General features: G+C 35.2%; 1 protein-coding gene across 1 annotated transcript; it reads left to right on the top strand.

Moving 5' to 3' along the window:
- The first annotated feature begins 3,059 nt into the window (after positions 1–3,059).
- LOC105383509 lies at positions 3,060–21,112 on the top strand. The gene is made up of 26 exons (XM_048625492.1): positions 3,060–3,123; positions 3,681–3,737; positions 5,608–5,664; positions 6,618–6,683; positions 6,932–6,988; positions 7,118–7,177; positions 7,398–7,463; positions 7,714–7,764; positions 7,891–7,947; positions 8,116–8,169; positions 8,416–8,481; positions 13,723–13,773; positions 14,332–14,403; positions 14,772–14,822; positions 15,156–15,215; positions 16,129–16,179; positions 16,289–16,336; positions 16,688–16,750; positions 16,993–17,040; positions 17,313–17,390; positions 17,551–17,607; positions 17,941–18,033; positions 18,314–18,373; positions 19,195–19,450; positions 20,191–20,422; positions 20,818–21,112. The coding sequence occupies exons 2-26, from the start codon at positions 3,708–3,710 to the stop codon at positions 21,104–21,106; spliced, it is 2,073 nt and encodes a 690-aa protein (XP_048481449.1). The 5' UTR covers positions 3,060–3,123; positions 3,681–3,707; the 3' UTR covers positions 21,107–21,112.
- The last annotated feature ends 86 nt before the right edge of the window (positions 21,113–21,198 follow it).

The raw sequence follows: 21,198 nt of genomic DNA on the forward strand, positions 1-21,198 counted from the left end.
TTGAAATCTAACCCTTACGAGATACGGTTTAAAATTAGGTACAAAGTGCATAGCAAATGGCAATGCAACTCAAATATTTAGTAGTAGGTAACTTTACTACGGGTAAAATATGGGAGTTTTTAATTTTCTTCACTGACGAAGTCCCATAAAAATGAAGAGTATTAAGACCTAACTGACAACAGTGTCAGATAGTCAAATATTACAAAAAAATAATTGTTTCCCTAATAAACTTGTTTTGCTGTTGGCATTTGTTTCTATTACATGGTTAGCTTGGGAGGACTCTAAATTATCAAATTCCTCGACTGTACAAGCACGAACAACCATTAATTTTGGTAATAACGTTTCATCTATCATTAATCATTGTAGTTTCGGCCCCATAACGTTTGAAATTTGCTTATATTACTCTACAGACTAACGATCAGATTGTATTTCTGATTAAGCACCAATATTGCCGGTTAATTAACATTCACAATGTTTTACAAAATTATATTTGGAGCATTTTTACTAAAAATACCATAATTATAACATACCATTAGGAGCGGTGGTAGCTCAGTCGGGTAAGCGCCCGCTTCTCACGCCAGAGATGCGGGTTCGATCCCGGCGCTGACATGTACCAATGAGTTCTTTTAACTTAAGTACAATGTATACCATCGCTCTTACGGTGAAGGAAAACATCGCGAGGAAACCTGCATATCTAGATCTAGCACATCTAGATATGTGAACCCACCAACCCGCAGTGGACCAGCGTGGTGTGGAAATGGTCCAAGCTTAGGAAGGCAGTTTAGACCTTGGGGATATGCACAAAGGTTCCATTCGAGAGAGCCAGGTGCAGGTACTTACACCCCCACAGAGAATAGAATAGAATAGAATAGAACATACCAAATCCTACCCTACACACCTTGGCTATAAAAAGAGGTAAAAAGGTCAAAAAAGTTGAAAAAAAAACTTGTGTCGATTATGTTAGGTCAGACTGTGTGGTGTACTACCGGCTACTGAAGCCGTGCTCATAATATGCCTGATGTTTAATTTGTTACTTACTATGTCTACGGCTATCTATTTTAGCCAATGGATATTTAGTCAGCTTCTAAGATTATGAATCCCTTTGTACCTCAGTGTGAGGGCTTGTTCTACAATGCAGAACACGACACTTGCCAGCTAAAATCAACATAAAGGTAATTTCCGCAGACTAACAACAAAACATCACTTTTACGTCGACGCAAAATGTGCATTTTCCTGCCAACGCTGTGAGGATTAGGCGCGCCCGCTCTACACTGTTTCGTCGTCAAAGCGGGTAGCTGCAAATCCAGAAATAAAAATACAAGACTAATTTAATTGTTGCCTGCGAGAGCCCAGGCTTTACAACCCCAAACGGGTGTTTTGAACATCTATCACGATCACGATTGATGCGACGTGCAATGAAAATGTCTCGACAAATAACACCCCACTGAGCTTTTATCTTGAATCAGGTCGGTTAGATGATAGGTGACTTTATTCATTGGTACCATGTTTTTATTAGGTAAAACTTAAAGCGGTTTGAAAGTAAACAAAATTCGCACAGTTCTTTGTTTTTGTATGTGACACACCATCTTATTCGTATATCGTTAATCTAAGCAAATTCTGGAGAAATTGAAAGATTTGATGTGATTTGTGTACATTTGGAACTGATAAAATTCAACCCTGCCAGTGTAGCACGGGGCAAAAGTTCTCCGTCGCGCTCGCTCTTGAGGCTGCGCGATGTGAGTGAGCGCGATGCAAAACTCTTGTCACGTCTTATATACGCCCCGCACTAGCCCTTCTGGATATATCAAGGCCCAGTCAAATTCAAAGTGATCGTGATAGATGTTAGAATTATTCAATGAGGCTCGTAACTTTTGTGAAGCTCCGTTTTCATTTTAAAGTTGACCTCGGCGCACCAACTTTACGTTGGCGGACACTCGATTCTATTGCAAATAAAATGTAGATACAAGTTTAACTTTCTGTTTGCATTCAAACAATGAAAAAACGTGAAATATGCACTTTGGGTCTTTGGTTTTTTAGATAAATAGGTAGGTATATGGTGTCTATACTGTTTAATTAAGTTGTAGGTATATCTTGCACCATAACTCTTAAAAATTATATTAAAATTGTCTCTTCCATCCAAAGGTTGTCTGGTAGAGATTGTTTTAAGGAATAAGGCCGTCTTTTCGTACTATTTTATTCATAAGTTCTCATTTTGTAATATTTTTTTTGTGGTCCAAAATAAAGAGTATTCTATTTTATTCTATTCCATAGATAAACAACCCACAAAAAGTATTTCTACACAATATTTCTAAGGGTATAATTGAACCCGACTACTTAACCCAGAGATGGGGTCTCGGGGCTCTCGGGTAAACAATACAATTACACAGGGTGAATAGATAAAGCAGCAAGAAATGGTTCTATAAACGTCGTATCTTTAGAAAAATCAAATAGTATTCTTAATTCATATTATTAATTATAGGTTCTATATATACAATATATACTTCAAACAACGCGAACTAGGGTCGACCATTCATACTCACTGCAATAAACCATATACACCTATACACATTCAAGGTTGGTACAAGACACTCCTAGTGACCTATCTAACAGCTGTTTTATCCACGGGACTGTAAACACATTGTTTGTTTTCCACATACCTAGTGTAGAGTCGAAATGTTTCATTCATTCACTTTATTTGTTTGCATGAATTTCACGTTTACCAAATTTACCAACAAACCACCGGACATTTTGGCAAACATCAACAGATACTTGAGGATAAATGTGAGAAGTTTTCCAGTTACAGTTCAGTCTCAAAATGGTTGCCGTGATTTATTGAGTCAAAATGTTTATAAATGCATCCTAAAAAGTTAGATTCAGTTAGAATGTGGATAATACTTATTTATTTATTGTTGTTTGGATCAAAAACTCAGGTAACTCAGGTTGTTTTTGATTTGGACAAATTTGATTCATCATTTAACTCGGGATGGCAACATACTGATAATAAACACAAATGATAAAATCAATCTGGCCCACCTAATTAATATATTTCGTTTCTATTTCCAGGCCCGTTGTTTAGATCAGTACTATGATTTAGAATCCTTAGTGCGCCCGCACCAATCAAAAGTAAGTACATACGTATTTATTATAATCATCATAAATGGTCCACCAACCCGCACTAACGGACGGGACCGGGACGTGAATCGTGATGGGTCGTGATGATCATAAACGATTCAATCATTGGACAAAATAAGGGATTCTACAGGGAAGGGGCAATATTCGTTCAAAACCAGCAAACCACCTGCAAACAGTCGAATTGCTTTTTTTTTAATATTATGCAAATCGACATAAGAAAAATATCAAAATGCTATTTTGAATGAATCAATGCCATGGAAGTAATAAGTACCTACTACCTACCTACTTATTACTTCCATGATCAATGCTCATTCATAGACCCATCAGACATGACATTTTCAACAGCCACTCAGTAAGTCAAGGGATGTGAAGTGATCTCCGTATATTTTAAGCTAAAGTAAATCGACTGATTCTGAAACGATTTACAACTGTCGATTGTCCCACGAATAGTCCGCCAATAGAACTATGTACTCCACCATGGCGGAACATTCAAAGTTTAGATTTGATTAGTTATAAAAACAAAATTGACATACGAGTGTACATTGCAGGATGGTGGTGATTCTCCAGATTTTTCAATGTTGGACATAACCACGCCACGGGGATTTGTACGTATATTACGTATATCTATCTTTCATACTTAGTATTTACGAGCAAAGAAAAAGGTCCACTAACAAAATGCCGAGACCAAAATAAATGTCCCCAATTTTATTAAACATGTCATTCAAAAAATACATTTATAGTTGGTAATATTCTAATGCGCCTTCAATAGTGCAGACGTTTATTTAGGAGTAATTTTGTGCTTTTGACACTGGAACTTTTTCATTACTTATGAAAATACATATACAGGGTGTTAACTTAATTGCGTTGGAGCGGGAAATGGTAGATACAGCTGATGATACTGAACACGATAAGACATTAAAAAACGTATTTTATTTGCTTTAAGCTGACCAACATAAAACAGTTTTATTTAGTACATTTTAAAATTTCATAGTCACCCTATTCAGGTTTAGGTACGTTTGACAGAATGACCATGAACTTGAAAGCCAAGATCAAGGCCAAACAATTCAAAGCCAAGGTCAATAAAAAGGTATGCGTGCATCTGCACCACACTCGTGGAGCCACATCGTCAAGGTACCTACCGAGATTTTGGGTACTCAAAGTACCCAATCCATTGTAGACATTTCATTTTACTCCATAAGTATCACTTTATTGATACACAATTATCTTTTATGAATACAGAAAATTTTCATTTTATGCTTCATAACATAGGTCACACGTATTCACAGCACAGCACAACATAAAACGAAATGAGGAACAACAGCCTTACTCCCAGCGATGAGTGGCTGAATCGATTTCACAAATATCGCTAATTTCTTACTCCCACCGCACATTTTTGCGGCTCATTGTGTTATGACGTCACGCAAACCGCAAAGCTTGGTAATCAAAAGATAGAATTGTAGGTACCTTTTCCCTTTTAGGTAATAATTGTAAAAAATGATTGTATCATTGTAAACAAGTAAACAACAATGACTGACTGACAGACTAGATCCACAGAGAAGGTAATGACTATCATAAATACTCGATGGTTATGATACGCAAGATTGTTATTATTCTACTGGTATTTAAAGTGAGGCCATACTTATTATGAGGATTTCCGTACTATTCGTCATCAAAGACGTCTCAATCGCAAGTACACAACACAAATCGAGATGAGCGAGTGTAAGTAAACCAATTCGTCATTGAAGTAGACCCTGTTATCATCCTGTTATGCATTGTGGTCTTTTATCTTTAGCTGCATACAGACCGGCCAAACGAACGCCAACGAACGGGTTTTGTTGACCTTCGTTGCTCAATCTGCCCCTGTATTATGTATGATAAATGTCCATCGGTGGGCGTTCGTTGGGCCGGTCTGTACGCATCTTTAGGTAATAAAAGAAAAATAAAATGTGGTGAGTATCAAGGGTGAATACTAAACGCTTACCTTATTCTGAGTAAAAAGGTTTAATTATTGTTCTGAGCTCCTAGAAAGTCATAAATTATATTCTGTACGATCTATCAAACTTTATGACAATCAGCTGTTTAATTGTTGATTAGTATGTCATTAATCACCATGAATAATTTCAATTTTATTTAATAATTGTTATTACCTACTGTGTAATTAATTACAATCATAGTTACATCAAATAAATTATGAAAAGTGAAGTTGATAACAAATTTACAGTGTGTGTTCTTTTGCAATCGAATGTCTCATTGGTTATGTGTTTGTGTAGGGTGACCATGTTTTTGATTAAGGTAAAACTTTCCACTTTACTTTAGACTTTAAACATAAATATTCGAGATTCTGATGTTTTTTTTCTTAGAAACGTGCTTGGTTAGACTAATACTAACCCCCATTTCCCGCTCAAACGCATTCTAGTTAACACCCTGTATATTATGAAGTTTTATATCAAGGTTAATTATATATATTTTTAACAGCAATCCAATTTGGAGACAAGAATGTCCAACATGTTCGGGGCCCAACTACAACGACAGGTAAAAGTGATCATAAATATAATTGGCAAATTCCATGAATTACCAACTAACTAGTTACCTGGATTCCAGAAGTTACTTTTAATACTCTAAATACGTCTGTTTTTTATTTATTTAATTTAGTGGGCTTAATGCTAAGAGCATTTTCTACCAGCTAACCTACAGGAGCTACAGGAAAAGTGGTACAAAGATGTGCCAAAAAAATAATAAATATGAAAGATGAAAGAACTAAAAACGTCACTTAATAATTATCTAAATATATAAGTAGTAAAAATACATTATAATACTTATATAATTTAAATTGAGATTATTTTTTATTATATTCCTTATATTGGGAGCGTCAGTTAGTAGTAAGGCCCCTAATAATAATAATAATAATGTCCTCCTAGCCGAATTTCGGCTACGGCGGCCAATCTCAATTGAGATCAGCCATCTACGCAGGAGTAGATTATAGTGCCCAAGTGTGTGCGCAGTACACAGGAGCACTCTCTGTTCCATCACTCTCATAACCCAATGGGACGGATTGACCGACACGACTGGAGAGAGCTAGGCGCAGGACCGACTGCTTTACATGCCCATCCGACAGCATGGATCGTTTCACTGTTTCGGACAACAGGTGATCAGCCTTCTATGTCCTAACCAAACTTAGAACCACAATTTAGAAACACAAATTGATGGTCCCACCCGGGAATCGAACCCAGGACCTCTGGGTCATGAAGCGAAGCTTCTACCACTAGACCACAAAGGCCCCTAATAGCTATGAATAAAAACTGTATAAATTAATAAATGGTCTTAATAAAACGGGGCCTCGGTTAGGTAGATAGACTCCGGGCTCGATTCCCAGCCAGGGCAGAAGGTATTTATTAAAGCTCATAATAGAACTGATGAAACTTTAACCTGTATCCTGTTCTACACTCCTACCTAATTATTTAGATAAAATTTATTACAATTTTCAGAATCCAATGGGACGAGTCATTGAACTTAAAGATCTAATGAAGTATTTAAGTCAGAATTACAACGATGTAAGTACCTATTACTAGTTATTAAAATATTTAACCTAAGTAAGTAGGTATATTAGGTATGTAGATAACCATATGTTGTCGACGTATATTATACAAATAGATAAGGGAACATGTCTCGTGTATAAAAACTATCAGCTGTCACACCCTACTCCATCTATCTGAAACGGATTATAAAAGTTATTATTATTATACCCACTTTGTTTATAAAATACACACTTTGACATATTTCATAAACTTTATTATTTCAGATACAGACTGCTGAAATTTTAGATGGAAACGTTACATTACGCATTGACCCAAATGAGGTGAGATATAAGTAATACAATTTAAACAATATTTTATACATATAAGTAATATCTTTAAATACTTAGTAAATAATATTATATTATGTAACTTTAAACTAAACTTAAAACCCTTTAAATATTTTTTTTCAGCTAAATAAATTGAATGTAACTGCATTACTTCAAGAAATATTCGACAAGTTTAAAGAAATAGTAAGATGAATTAATTATAATAACATTCGTGAAATATCTTCAAACTTAATTAATTATGTCGCCAAGGTTTTTTTCCCTAATATCTTAAAATGTATTTCTTTTTATTCTTGATACCAATCCTTGATCTTGATACCTTGATATCAACTATGTCGTAAGACTTGCTACGTTTTTCTTTTTACCAGTTACGGAATAAACTTGTTTGAAACGTGTACTTTTCCAGCCTGAAACAGAAAGAAAACTGCCAGAGCCTCTATCAAGGTTCTACCATCCCATTACCGCAGAAGAAGTAAGCATAGATTTTTATTTAACTAGAAAAAGAGTTCTGATTCTCACGAAGTACAAAATTGAACAAAAATGTTACAGTCATGTTTCATGATGCACAGTAACTATTTTATTTATAACGTTAGTTAGTTGGTCACGTGTAACTACCTATATATCTGGGGGCACGGCAGTGCCCCAGCCAAGTCTCGAGCATAACTAATTTTCAATTTACTCTTTATTTTAATACATCTTAAAATGTCTGTTTCTATTTTCAGCAAGAGTACTTAACAGAAATGTTCAATAAGATTTACAAGCTATTTATCAGAGTAAGTACATTACAGATCTCATGAGATGATGAGTCCATAGACTACCATATTATTATATTATACATAGTATGAAAATGCGTCTAAGATCTTTCACAAAATGACCAATTTTTTTATTGTTATTTTCAGCCCGATGATAAGATTCCAGAGGATTTATCTAAGTATTACCGACCTACACCCAGTCAGGTTAGTATTGTCAAATTGGCAATATCTGTAAAGTGAGAACGTTTTATGTCAAAAGTACCTACGGTATAGGTGTACCGTACATGGTGTCCAGTAAGTGGCACACAAACTGATAGCCTAGATGCCCTAGATCAAGGCCTACCTAAACAACATAAATTCCTATATTTTCAGGTTAAAGCTGCTACTGATTTCATCAATTACATGGTAGCTCAGTATAAGAAGAGGGTGTGTATTAAATATCTACCTAATAATAATAAATGAGAAAAAAAACTAGTTGTAGAAAATATACGTTCAAGCTGTGTACAATTGTATATTCGGTCAGCTCTATCTCTAATCATTATCAGTATGCGAGTATGTACTTATTTAAAAATAAATCTTACAGTCACAGCATGCAGATACGTAGTTTTTCCTGGAAACATTTAGACAAATCTAAATTATAAAAATGTAAATTTATCACTGTGAATGTTTCAGGGGCCTATGGATGCGTGGCAACATATCGAAGTCGTGGAAAATTATATCAAAAATCATCCGGAACAGGTAATATAATAATAAAATACCAGTGCAATGAAAAAGTTCAAGTGACATATATATAAACGGACAATATTGAAATACAGAAGCACACATTGAAGTACACTTGTCCAAAATTAATAATGCACATGCAGATCTTCACACCCGAATCATTAAATCGTAAGAGCCTTAAGGGGATTACGAAACCTAAAATGCTAAAGTCGGTTTGATATACTTGATTGGATTGGAAAAACGGTAGCTTCTATCACTTTGAGAAAAATATATATTGTAGCAGAGGGTATACTCAACATGATATTTGCTTAGAAATTGGTGCAGGATTATAATAAGTATGTTAAAAAAAATTGCAAACAGACCATGTCTTTTGCCATTTTTCGACTTATTATGAAAAAACCCTCGAAATCAGAGGGCCCATTTTCATGGAATCTTATATGTATGTGTAGGTAATTAAATTCTTAACAAAGTTACCTTAAAGAGTTGGATTTAATGGACCAGAAGTCAACTTTTTTTGCAAAAAACTAATAAATTCCGGTTTAAAAATGATGACGCCGTGACAGATTTCAGATTTCTTCAGTCGTCGCCCTGGTGGCGGCCTGTTAGGAGCGATACCCACGCCATTTTATTTTTAATCAAATATTTCACAAAAACTGATTAAATCAACAAATGATGACTGCAAATATTATAATACATATGCATTTGCTATGAAAAGTTAATTTTCTAAACATTTTAGATGGAGAAAAGCCGAAAATTCTTAGAAAACATTTCGCCTTTTCGATTTGTTTACATTTTTTACTATAGAGTTACAGATGCATAGATAAAGGTAAACATTACACATAATGACACTTATTAGATTCTCCGAATAAGAACTATACGGTCAATACAGTATGCCAAAGCGCGAGCCTGTTTATATTCTGAGGGGTAATAATTTAACTTTATTTTATTTTAACGGTTGTGTATGCTAGGTAAGCTACACAATATACAGGGTGTTGAAAATTAAGTTCTCAATTTGTATTATTTGAAACCAAAAACCGTAATTTTTTATAATATATATTTTAAGATGTGGTAGTCTGTACACTAAAGAGTGTTCAAAAGTATAAGTACTTTTAAAAATTGAAGAACTAAAATGTACATATTTTTTTAAATCTATGAAGGTATTTAACAAGCTTTGCAAAAAAAGCGGTTAAGTGCGACTTTATCTACATATCTACACACATACATACACTCTCACGCCTTGTACTAATGTACTCCCTTGCGGGGTAGGCAGAGGTGCATTGCTGCACCCACTACCTCTGTAGTACGTGGTGGTACGGTCTCGACCTTTCGGACAGTCAGTTTGGCATCCGAAATGCGTGATCGTTCGTTCACTGTCGGAGCAGGATGAGAACTAGCTCTTAGCTTAAAAATAGTAACCGCGTTCCTAGAGGGCTGACATCCCAAGGATTCATTACGAAAAAATGGACAACATTTCATTTTTTTTACCCTACATTTTTATTAGCTATTCGGAAAGTTTATTAAAAATTAGAGGACCCGTATTTTTTTATTTTTCATGTACATTTCTTTTTCCATGTTATTTTTAACTTTAAAGTTTATTATTTTAAAACCGGAAGTGACGTCACATATTAGGCTCAATTTTGATTTAAGTCCTTTGCCTTAGTCTCGAAAAAAAAAACATAAATGACACTGACAACTGACAGGTGACATAAACTTTGTTTACGTGCCAACCAGCAAATGGGTCATTTTCAAATGACAAAAAAAGTGTGACATTGATAATTCTGATGATACAAAATACTTATCATGAAAAAATAATTTTACTAAGCATTCCAGTCAAGCATAATTGAAACACATGAATGCATAATATATTACTATTTTAAAATAAATATAATGTACTTACCCCAATTTTTTTAGCTATGTAGGCGGTGGCATGCTCTGGGAGTTCTGGGACATATTATATAGCGGGTCATCTCTGAATGCGTACTAATCATTTTATATACGATCAATAAAAAAAAAAGTCAAAAAGTGTCGGAACAGAATTTATGAAAATGACCCAAATAAACAACAAAACGTCACGATAAAACGTCAACGTCAATCAAAAATGACAGTGATAGTTACTTTTTTTTTTTCATCGATAGGCTTTGAGCAACAAAATTCATCGCACCTAATGCATGACGTCATCAGCACTTTTTGACTATTTTATGAATTTCTCCAAAATGATACATCCAAAAAATTCAAAAATATTTTTTTCGTGGCCTTTATAGCTAAATCTCGAAATGGTTTCCGATTTATAGCAGCTTTAGTTTTTTGAAATGTTGTCCATTGCTGGAGCTGTGCTCGCCATGCAGTGCATGGGCTACTTAGGAATCTGGGAGGCTGTTGCAAAGGAGTCTGTTGCCTCTATACGGTACGGGTGCCGTGCGATTTATGGCCCTTCCAGGAGCACCTGTTTTGTCAAGTCGAAGAGAATGGCTCGTATTCGACGCAACCTGCAGTACTGGTGGGATTGGTTGGAGGTCTGGACAGCACGTAGCTGCAGCAGCCGTCATGCCGTCATTCGACGCATAGATGCAAAAAAAAAGTTGATATTCATGTTAATAATTAGATTTTAATTTTACAATATTGCAAAAAAAAAATATTAACATTGTTGAGTATGTTATTTTATTTTAGTAAAGTAGTAATAAAAACAAAGGCTTATTGCATAGTTTTCGTTCACGCTCGCCTACATCGCACGTTGTATATGAGAATAAAGGGAATTACTAAATTTTCTTGTTTAAAAATCACGGTTTCTGGTTTAGAGGAAAACAAATTGTAAAATGCGGAATACAGTTTTTTTTTCGAATAAAGAGTAAAACAAAACATGTAAATTCAAAAAACGTTTCTATTGACACTAGGGCATACAATACCGCAATACCGGGAACCCGGAAAAAAATAAGTATTTTTTGATTACCAGTATTGAAAGTTAATACCGGTATTGAAGTAATACCGGAATCGGACTTTTTAGGCTATAAATAAAGCGATTAAGGTATAGTTAGCCTTGTGTTCTTATATACTATGAAAGCGCACTTGTTTCCAATAGTTTAATGTAGTTTTTGGCCGTTGGAAATCTACTGTTGCCCATGCGTAAACCGACACCAAATTTTTTTTTTCAAATCTATCATTTTAACTCTAATACTCAATTGTCGTAGAAATCTATATCTATAATTACAGAATTTGATTGCCTTTTCTTGTTTAATTTTGGCCTATAGTCCTTTAAACACAATATTTGCCATTTATAACAACAAGAAAGTCTAATACCGGTATTAGTACCGGAATCCCGAAGTAGTAATACCGAAACTCAATACCGGTATTGAAAATTATTCCGGTATTGCATGCCCTAATTGACACCAACTGACACTAATTGACTTTTCGCCGAGAAAAGTGGAGTTACAATGTTTGCGATCTAAAGTGATTATAGAATAATTAGAACTATCTATTTTTTTTCAGTTCACCTGGTGTTGACTGAAATTGTAATTAGGTACTGACTCCTTGACTTGAAAATAGCTTTTTTTATAATCGTTATTACAAAACCGCAATTTTTTTAATACAGCAATATTTGTAGGTACTTACAGTGAGCAAAAGAGCGCAACAAGGTTTTATTTTTTTTTGGTTTTAAGAAACAAAAATATTATTTCTATCATATCCAAAATACACATACTTAAGTACATATTATACCTCACCCAGACCACCCCATATCACCACCTTTGCCAGCTACGTAACCTTTTGGGACACCCTGTATATGCAGAGTTCTGCAAACTACTGTTCTGCTTTTAAAACACCAAAATAAAACAGGTCGTCTAACTAAAAGGTCACGTGACCAAAAAAAAATATATGGAGAAGCGTTTTTTTTTTCACGAATATAAAAAAATACGTAGGATAAAAGTTATTCAGAGTAACGCCCTTTCGGCTAACTATACTTTTTTTAATACAACACCCTGTAGTCCCTCTTATATTAAAATCTGCCCCCAAGTGAGGCTATACTTAATTCGCGAAAAAAAAAACGCGAATTTTTACATTCTGATTTCATTTCCAGGGTTTTAGACATAACATCAATAACATGCTGCACACGTAGGTTTCGGCTTAGTTTAGTATACCCTTATGGAACAACCTGTATAAATATCGGCACGGGCACGACTTTTTATAATAAATGATTAAATATTAAAAATACTTTCAAATAAAAATAAATATTTTCGTATCACTTACAAAACAATATTACTTACTTAGTATATGTTTAACAAAGTGGCATGTCTTCACTTTAATGTTTTCGAGTACTATGTTAAAATTTCATGTCATTGTCCGGAGAACGCCCCGCATACCTCAACCCCCCCTCACTAGATTTGACAGATTCTGATTTTCTTCTAGCTTTAGTGACAGCCTTAAGAAAAACACTAGCATTTTGCACCTTTTTCGAAAGAAATAGGAGTCAATATCATGTGTCACATAATCGAAAACAACCGATCTGTCAAAGATTTCTATGCGCATTATCAATTTTGGAGCACTGTACATCAGTATACTATTACATTAGTGTATTAGTCTATGCTATTACCGACTAAAATTCTAAAGCCCGTGTCGGTATTTTGTGGGTGTAACTTTTTCATGGTGGAATATGTTACTTAACAAGGAAAAATAAGATACCAAGCCATAAACCTATATTATAATTATAACAAAAAAGTAGTAACAGTTAAAAAAAGGATACCAAACGAGCCTTTTACTTTATAAAAGTAAATGAGTTTGTGTAGCTGAACAGTATCAAAAAGGCATCGTTGTCAGAATTATTATGTGGTTAACTACGGGAATCTGGGGTCATGACGGCAAAACATTTATCAAAAGCCTAGGCCGTCGCATGAGGGACTGCGGGCTAGACATCCGCTCTGGAGCGTTTCTGATGCAGAGGATCTCTCTGGCTGTACAGCGAGGCAACGCTGCCAGCGCCTTAGGGACCTTTGCGTCGGATGCGTTCCGGAGCGAGGACACATAGTTTTATTTATTTTTATTTTTTATTTATTTTATTTTTTTCTTCTTTTTTTTGTTTATAGTTAGGCTAGGTACCTTTAGTCATAATTTTTCTTAAGTTTAGAATAAGTTATTTAGATTGTATTGTGTACATAGATATTTACAGTTTGATTAAATATTATTAATGTGGTTAAAGTGACGGAAGGTTGGTAAAGTACCCATAAATTCACATACTGCTAATATACATAGTAAGTATATTACTCTTTTCAGGTTCAAGATTTCGTCAACTTCGGCAAATCAGAAGCCGTGAAAGTAGCTCAGGTATGACAATAATAATAAGTCACCCTATTTACCATTTTGAAATAATGTAGACATAGAGTAATATGTGGGGACATTTCACACATGGCCATCCTATCCCAAACTATGCAGAGCCTATAATATGACTGTCGGGCAGCTGAAAACTCCACACATACATATTACTATATTATTTACATAATATTATACCCAAGACCCGAGTACAAATATGTGTCTTTAAACAATGTATATAAATATTAAATAATGTAATTAAAGAACCCGGAAACTCAGTAATAAATTTAACACTTGTGTTAAAATTCATACGTAATCATAACTTTTGCCTTACTCATTAACCAAATATCTTATATTAAAACTTAAAAAATATTTACTATGGCCCCACACTAAGCAAGCTTGTATCGTGGGTACCGTTCGAAAACATTAACCAGTGTGTGATATTTTCGCTGAGAACAGTTAGGTAGTATTTGTGTCATTCAGTCAGTCAGTAAGTACCTAATCTAAACATGCAATACAAAATAATTATAAACAAACTGAATTACTTAATCGTTTTTTTTTTGTTATTTTCAGGGTCACTATCATAACGAAGTGCCGAAATACTTTAAGTACATTCCCCGCTTGCTCGATACCAATACGACCCAGGTATTTTGTCTCTAAATATTTATTTTACGTACAGTTATAGTATAAGTAGGTAGTAAGAACTACTAAGAACTATACTGGGTGTTGCAAGAAAGGTATACTAAGCCGAAACCAGCATGTGCAGCATGTTACATCTAATGCCGACTCTGAAATCAGAATCAGGAATTTCAAAATTCGCGAAAACGGGTTAGTATACCCTTTTTGCAACCTGTAGAGACTTCGTGTTCTTCCGGCCGTTGTATGTCCATAATTTGCCTTTTTGTAAGGATTTTGGTATAGGCATAGGTATTATAGTATACTTAGTATATAGTTATCATCAAATTCTAATCTAATGCGATATCAACATACTTAATTATTATACTTTATTTCAGTTGATGACGCTGTATGAGTTGGGAATGTTTCTTTACAACAAATATCACAGGGTGAGATAAAATGTCAGTCAAATGTATTCAAAACACATAATTTATGTGCGATTTTTTTCCTGCATGGCGATTCTATAAAGCTAATTGTCAAAACTCGATTCAGAATCCGGAGTGAGTTTTCAAATTGGCATTCTGTAATTTCCGTAGACAAATCGAATGCACACTAGCGACATCCTTACAAGGTCGGAAGTGAGTAGAACTAAAGCAATTTCGAGATTTTGACAAATAATGTATGAGATGACATATAATGTCATTACTGTTCGATAAATACACAATTGTTTAAGGGTATATACACAGCAATGTTAATTTTAAAAAGTGCTGCTTGTTTTACAGGACTTTGGTGCAGACTACATGAACACAGCATACAAAGCTTTCCGGAGTGTCCGAGAAGCGGTACTTACTATTCAATTATCATTTTGCTCTTTTTAATTTCAATAACTCTATACAGGGTGTTGCAAAAAGGGTATACTAAGCCGAAACCAGCATGTGCAGCATGTTATATCTAAGCCCGAAACTGAAATCAGAATTTCAAAATTCGCGAAAAAAAAAATTCATTATCCATAGTAAAAAGTCACGTGACCAACTAAGTTTCTATGAAATCTGAATATATTTTTTCGCGAATTTTGAAATTCTGATTTCAGTTTCGGGCTTTGATATACCATGCTGCACATGCTGGTTTCGGCTTAGTATACCAATTTTGCAACACCCTGTATATCGATGACCACCTACTAAGTACTCCAGCCCGCCTATAGGTACAGGTTTGATAGTTTATCGAAAACTATAAAAGTTTACGTTTTCTCGCATACAAAGTGGCGCCTGTAGCGGAAACTATCATTAAACTTTTGACAGATAATTTATGCAGATGACAAACGGAAACCTAAACTTGACCCAAAACCCGTACTAGACAGTCTGAGGGCTTAGTGTAGGTATTTTATAAACAGTGAAACAGCGCGTGTACCGCTAGGTGGCGACTGCCCCGCGCTATACAAATTCACGTTCGGGGCCCTGAGCGCGAGTTTTTTCACATATCGAGAAGTGAAATGGAAAACGCAGATTTGTATGGCGCGGAGCTAGTACAGCTACTTACCGCTAGGTGGCGTGTCTACACGAACACAAATTTGCGTTTCGATTTCACTTCTCGATAGGTGAAAAAACTCGCACTCAGGGCCCAGGTACTCGCCACTTCTCGAATGGTGACCCTGTTAAAACTCGCACACGTCATTTTGTTTTGAATAATAATCGGTGAATAGTTATTTAAACAGGTAGTAAATAATATTATATTAAAAGTACCTATTTATTGTTTCAGCGGAGAATAGGTGAAGATGCAGTCAGATTTGGAATACCTCTGATGTACATGGTAGGATTAAGTTTACAGTTCTATTTTGATCTACAATTGAAACATAGTAGTTAATGTTCTCTGGCAATATAGGTACTCTGGAAAATTTACATAATTTTATATTTTCTAGAGTCCATACCGTGTGGCAGACTACTACCTCTACCATCCTGCTTTACCGGTAAGATATCTACATAGTCATAGTACATACTCAGTATAACCTCAAGAGCAATGTTCCACTTAAAAAAAATCGTCAGCAAATGACCTAACATTAATATTCAGGTAATATTATAATGCATTTATTTTAGAATTTGAACTTACTTTTTACTTACTTAGTTATTTACGTTTATCGTTGGTAATATTCTAATGCACTATACTTACGAGTACTTATATTAAAGACGGCGTCATTAAGCTAGCTTTTTCCATTTACGAGTATTTTGCCGCTATTGTGACTGGAACTTTTTAATTACTCGTGAGTGTAAAACACATATAAAAAGAAGCTAAACTAACCCAACTATTTCGATTGTTTCAGGGCGAGAACTTTTATGTTTTGGATTATAATAAAAGATATGGAAACGTTAACAATACATATACGGTAAGTTATTAGATTTAAGATTACTGTAGAAAAATATTTTATTATTTATTTAGAGAATGAATGTTTCTGTATCATTTTAGGGTACCTATGTAAATATTATACTTATCTTTTCTATCATAGACCCCAAACTTTCTTCAACATCATCATCGTCAGCCTTCTATTATTATACTGTTGGGTATAGGCCTATTTTTATGCCAATCTTTTCGGTCAAATAAACTTAAATAATGATTTATTATTTTCAGGGCCGGGGTCTGGAGTTTATTCCGTACATGAGACACATTTTCCCACATGTAAGTAAAGATTAATATACAGGGTGTTGCAAAAAGGGTATACTAAGCCGAAAGGGGGTGACTGAGGGAGTCATTCTGAACAACTTTTTTCCTACGAACACCACACCCCGTTTCGGCTTAGTATACCCTTTTTGCAACACCCTGTATATGTCAATGTAAAATAATAAAATAAAATGACTGAGTAGTGTATAAACTTACAAGCACTAATGACCCGTGGGATAAAACAGTATTCTTTGTGTAAGTTGATAACTTAAATATCTAAATATTTTCAGGATGACTTTCACTCCCAGTTTGGCCCTGATATTGAAAAAGTGGAACGCCTATCGAAAATGTTATCAGATACTCATAAGGTAAAACATGTTTCGGTAACTTATTTTAAATATATTTGATACATATTGGAAAAAATGTAAAACCAATTTATAATGAATTCATTACTAAACTAGCTTATAACCAACCCATTAGGTAAATACATTCTTTACATACAAAGAAAAAAAATGTTGTTTTTTTCAGGTGTTATCAATGCAGTTCAGTAATGATACTATAGGGGCAGACGAAGAAGAGGAAGAGGTGGGTATTTAACTTAAAAGATTAACCTTTTAGTTAAGTCAATATAGTAATACACCCACGGGAAATGAAAGAGTTCCACTCACAAGATGCCTAAACCAAACGACCCCAATTTTTTCAAACAATTAATTTAAAATTTGAACATAATATTACCGTTACCGTTATTATATTACCGTACTAGTTGGTAATATCCTGATGCTCTGTTAAATATACTTCAATGTTGCAGAAGTCGTCATTAAGCGAGCCTTTTCCGTTTAGACGTAATTTGGTGCTTTTCTCAGTGGAACCTTTTCATTGCCCGTGATTGTATGACTTTTTACATTTTTACTTTTTCAGGGGGATTCTGACTCTATCAAATCACTGGCTAGTGACTCTTTCCAAGGGTTTTCAAGAGAACTGAAAAGAGAATTGCGAGATATTTCAAATTATGTAAGTGTGTTTTACTATATTTATAGTCATATTAGTGTTCCATAGATTTTTAGATAGATTAGATTTACATACCTACCAATCATATATACATATTTTTAAACTTCTGATATAATTATGTATCCCGAGTCCCAGCCAAAAGACCAATCCGCACTGGGCCGGCGTGGTGGACTAGGCCTAAACCCTTCCATCATTGGAGACCCGGATATTTCAATCAAATATCATAATTATTACCTTTGCTTTATTATCTTATTGATTGCCCAATTGTTGTTTTCCTTCACAGAACACGACCAGCATAGGTGAACCTATATCGCGCAGTATGGTGCCCACTTCACATACAGAGGTAAGTAATTTCCAACTACTGTGAATCCTAAAATACTTCTCCACTGTGTTGTTGAATTTCTCTCTGTTTGAAAATTGACCGGCCTACGATATTTCGTAGCCAGTCTACGGCGTAGCTATTTGCTACGAAATGTCGTAGCCCGTAGCTCGTAGGCCTTTCAGGCTTACTTTTATGGAAACAGAGCTTCACTGTTGTTATTAGTCCCAAATAGTCCCAATGTAAATATTCCCCCCCCGGGTGTACACATACTGAGTTAATTGCCAGTGCAACCGCACGTTCACAGCCAAGATCGGCTACATAAGTCATATGATTAGGTTAACTGGTAGAAAATGCTGCTAGCATTATGTTTGCCTTTGTACCAATTTACTTTGTGCAATAAAGAATTTAATAATAATAATATGAGGGCACACGAGCGACGCCCTCTCCAGCCGTAACAGTCGCCGTGACCGAACCCGGTCGGACAGAATCATCATAAATATGAAATTTGATTTAGACACTGTAGTACCTATATGACTTAGGTATTCAGATTTCAGACCATTCGGGCATATCCAATACCCGATAATACACTCACGGGCAAAGAAACAATTCCACTTACAAAATGCAAACAACCAAATGGCGTCAATTTTTTTAAACATTTTATAGGAAATTTGAACAAAATATTTATGTTTTTAGTTGGTAATATTCTGATACACCGATAAATGCACTTAAATATTGCAGAAAGCGTCTTTAAGCTAGTGTTTTCGTTTTGTTGTAATTTGTCGATTTTCTGAACGTAACTTTTCCTTTGCCCGTGAGTGTATAAGTAATTTTAAACTCACCAGGTGGACCCAGAACGTCGTCTTTTCGGTCTCAAAACACTGAAAAAGAAGATCAAATCGAAGAAGAAGAAGAAGAAAACGTACTTGAAAATTTACAAGATTACAATGATCATAATTAAAATAATCCTGGCGATTATTAGAATAATCGGGGTTATATATCGACTTATCAGTTATTTCTTCAACATCGCCATGTTTACAATGTTTTCAATCATTGGATTTTTTTACCCGAAAATGGATTACAGTCACCTGTTTATTACTAGTAAGTTTCATATACATACATACATATACATATGCACTCACGACTGTAATCCCCGAAGGGGTAGTCAGAGGTGGCTCACAAGCGAGGCACCCACATTTCGCAGCACATTTGTAGTAGGTAGTTACTCACTTGATAGGTTGCGAACCACATCGCCGTTTTTGGAATAAGTACAATGCACTAAGGATACACATCTAGAATCTATATGTGTAGGTTTCCTCACGATGTTTTCCATCACCGTAAGAGCACGTGGTATTATTGTACTTAAACTCCTTAATTGAAAACACAATTGAAAGAATTCATTGGTACAGGCCAGGATTTGAACCCACGGCCTCTCGATTGAGAGGACGAGGTCTTATCCATTACGTCACCACTGCTCCTTTTCATATACAACCTGTGCTAGTTCAAGCCATGCAATATGTTTTTATATTCATGATCCTTTCCCAATCACTCAAGTGATAGTGTCGCCGATTCGAAATCATTACTATATACCTACTTAGGTTATACATATAGAAATCCAGATGGGCAGGTTTCCTCACAATGTTTTACCTCACAGTAAGAGCACGTGGTATTATGTACTAAAATTTCTTATTTCTAAATGAATTCATTGGTACATGGCCGATTCGAACCCACGACCTCTCGAATTAAAGTCGAGCCTTATCCGTTACACCACCTCGGCTCTCTTTTTTCAATATGTATTTCTTATTTCCATTACATACAAAAAACCTCAATTTCTTCCACAGGACCTGAGAGCACAATGCATGATGAAAAAATGAGCACCCCTAAACCATTAGAAATAACACACGCCAATGTGGCTTCCAGCAAAGTGCTTCTAGTAACGGGCTATAGGATCACTATGTCAATAGTGTACCTGATTACGAGTCTAGACGAGATGTCGAAGCAATCTCGGTGGAACATAAGGAAAGCTAACTTCTATACAAGAAGTTACCGATGGATATTAAGACACTTTTCTGTGTGAGTGTCCTATATCATTTTTGTAACCATATACCTATATTATTTTTTTATTTAGATCTATACATATAAAATACTATTTAGACACGTTAACTTTTACATTTAAATACCTAAAGACCTTACGTACAATTAACAAAGTTATGGGGTTTTATGATAAGAGGGCCACAATATCAACAATACTAGATCATAAACAGCAAAAAATTCTTACTTACCTATATTTTTGAATTGTGCCCCTATTTATTATAAAAGTGCGATTTTTATAAGATAAAATCTGATAAGATAAGGGATTCCAATTCCATTCTTATCTACTTAACAAACTACTCTGAAATCGTAAAAAACATATTCTTACTAAATTTGAATTCCTCCTCAACTTTCTTTAAAATGTTTTTTTTTCACAGTTGGCCATACTGGCTGGTAAAACAAGGCTCCTACTCCAACACCCACATGCTGTGGACTCGCAGACAGTACTACAACGACGCCGACATCCCGTGGTTGATACAGCGACTCATCTTCATAGTACCCCCCTCGGAATGGGATAGGGATGGGAGGATGGAAAACGCGTTTAGGGAACAGAAGCAATTAGGGAGGTTCCCTATGTGCCTGGTCACTCCTTGTAGGGAACACCCTGAGTCTATCGATGCCCAGCCGTGGAAAGGCGTTTGGGGTTTGCTGGGTTTCAAAGGATAAGGGCGTATATAGAGTGCTGCAAAAGCGGTGTTGTAAGCCGACAGGTTACTCATCTATAACTGCATTTTCTACAAGTTTAGGAAAATTCGAAA

The sequence above is a fragment of the Plutella xylostella genome, chromosome 14 (assembly GCF_932276165.1).
Source record: "Plutella xylostella chromosome 14, ilPluXylo3.1, whole genome shotgun sequence".
Lineage (NCBI taxonomy): Eukaryota > Metazoa > Arthropoda > Insecta > Lepidoptera > Plutellidae > Plutella > Plutella xylostella.

Excerpts from the sequence above, each read along its gene's own strand:
- LOC105383509 (XM_048625492.1), top strand. The coding sequence starts at position 3,708 with ATGTTGGACATAACCACGCCACGGGGATTT. Across the intron at positions 14,404-14,771 it reads TCGATACCAATACGACCCAG|TTGATGACGCTGTATGAGTT; the intron begins GTATTTTGTCTC and ends ACTTTATTTCAG. Across the intron at positions 18,374-19,194 it reads TGCCCACTTCACATACAGAG|GTGGACCCAGAACGTCGTCT; the intron begins GTAAGTAATTTC and ends TAAACTCACCAG.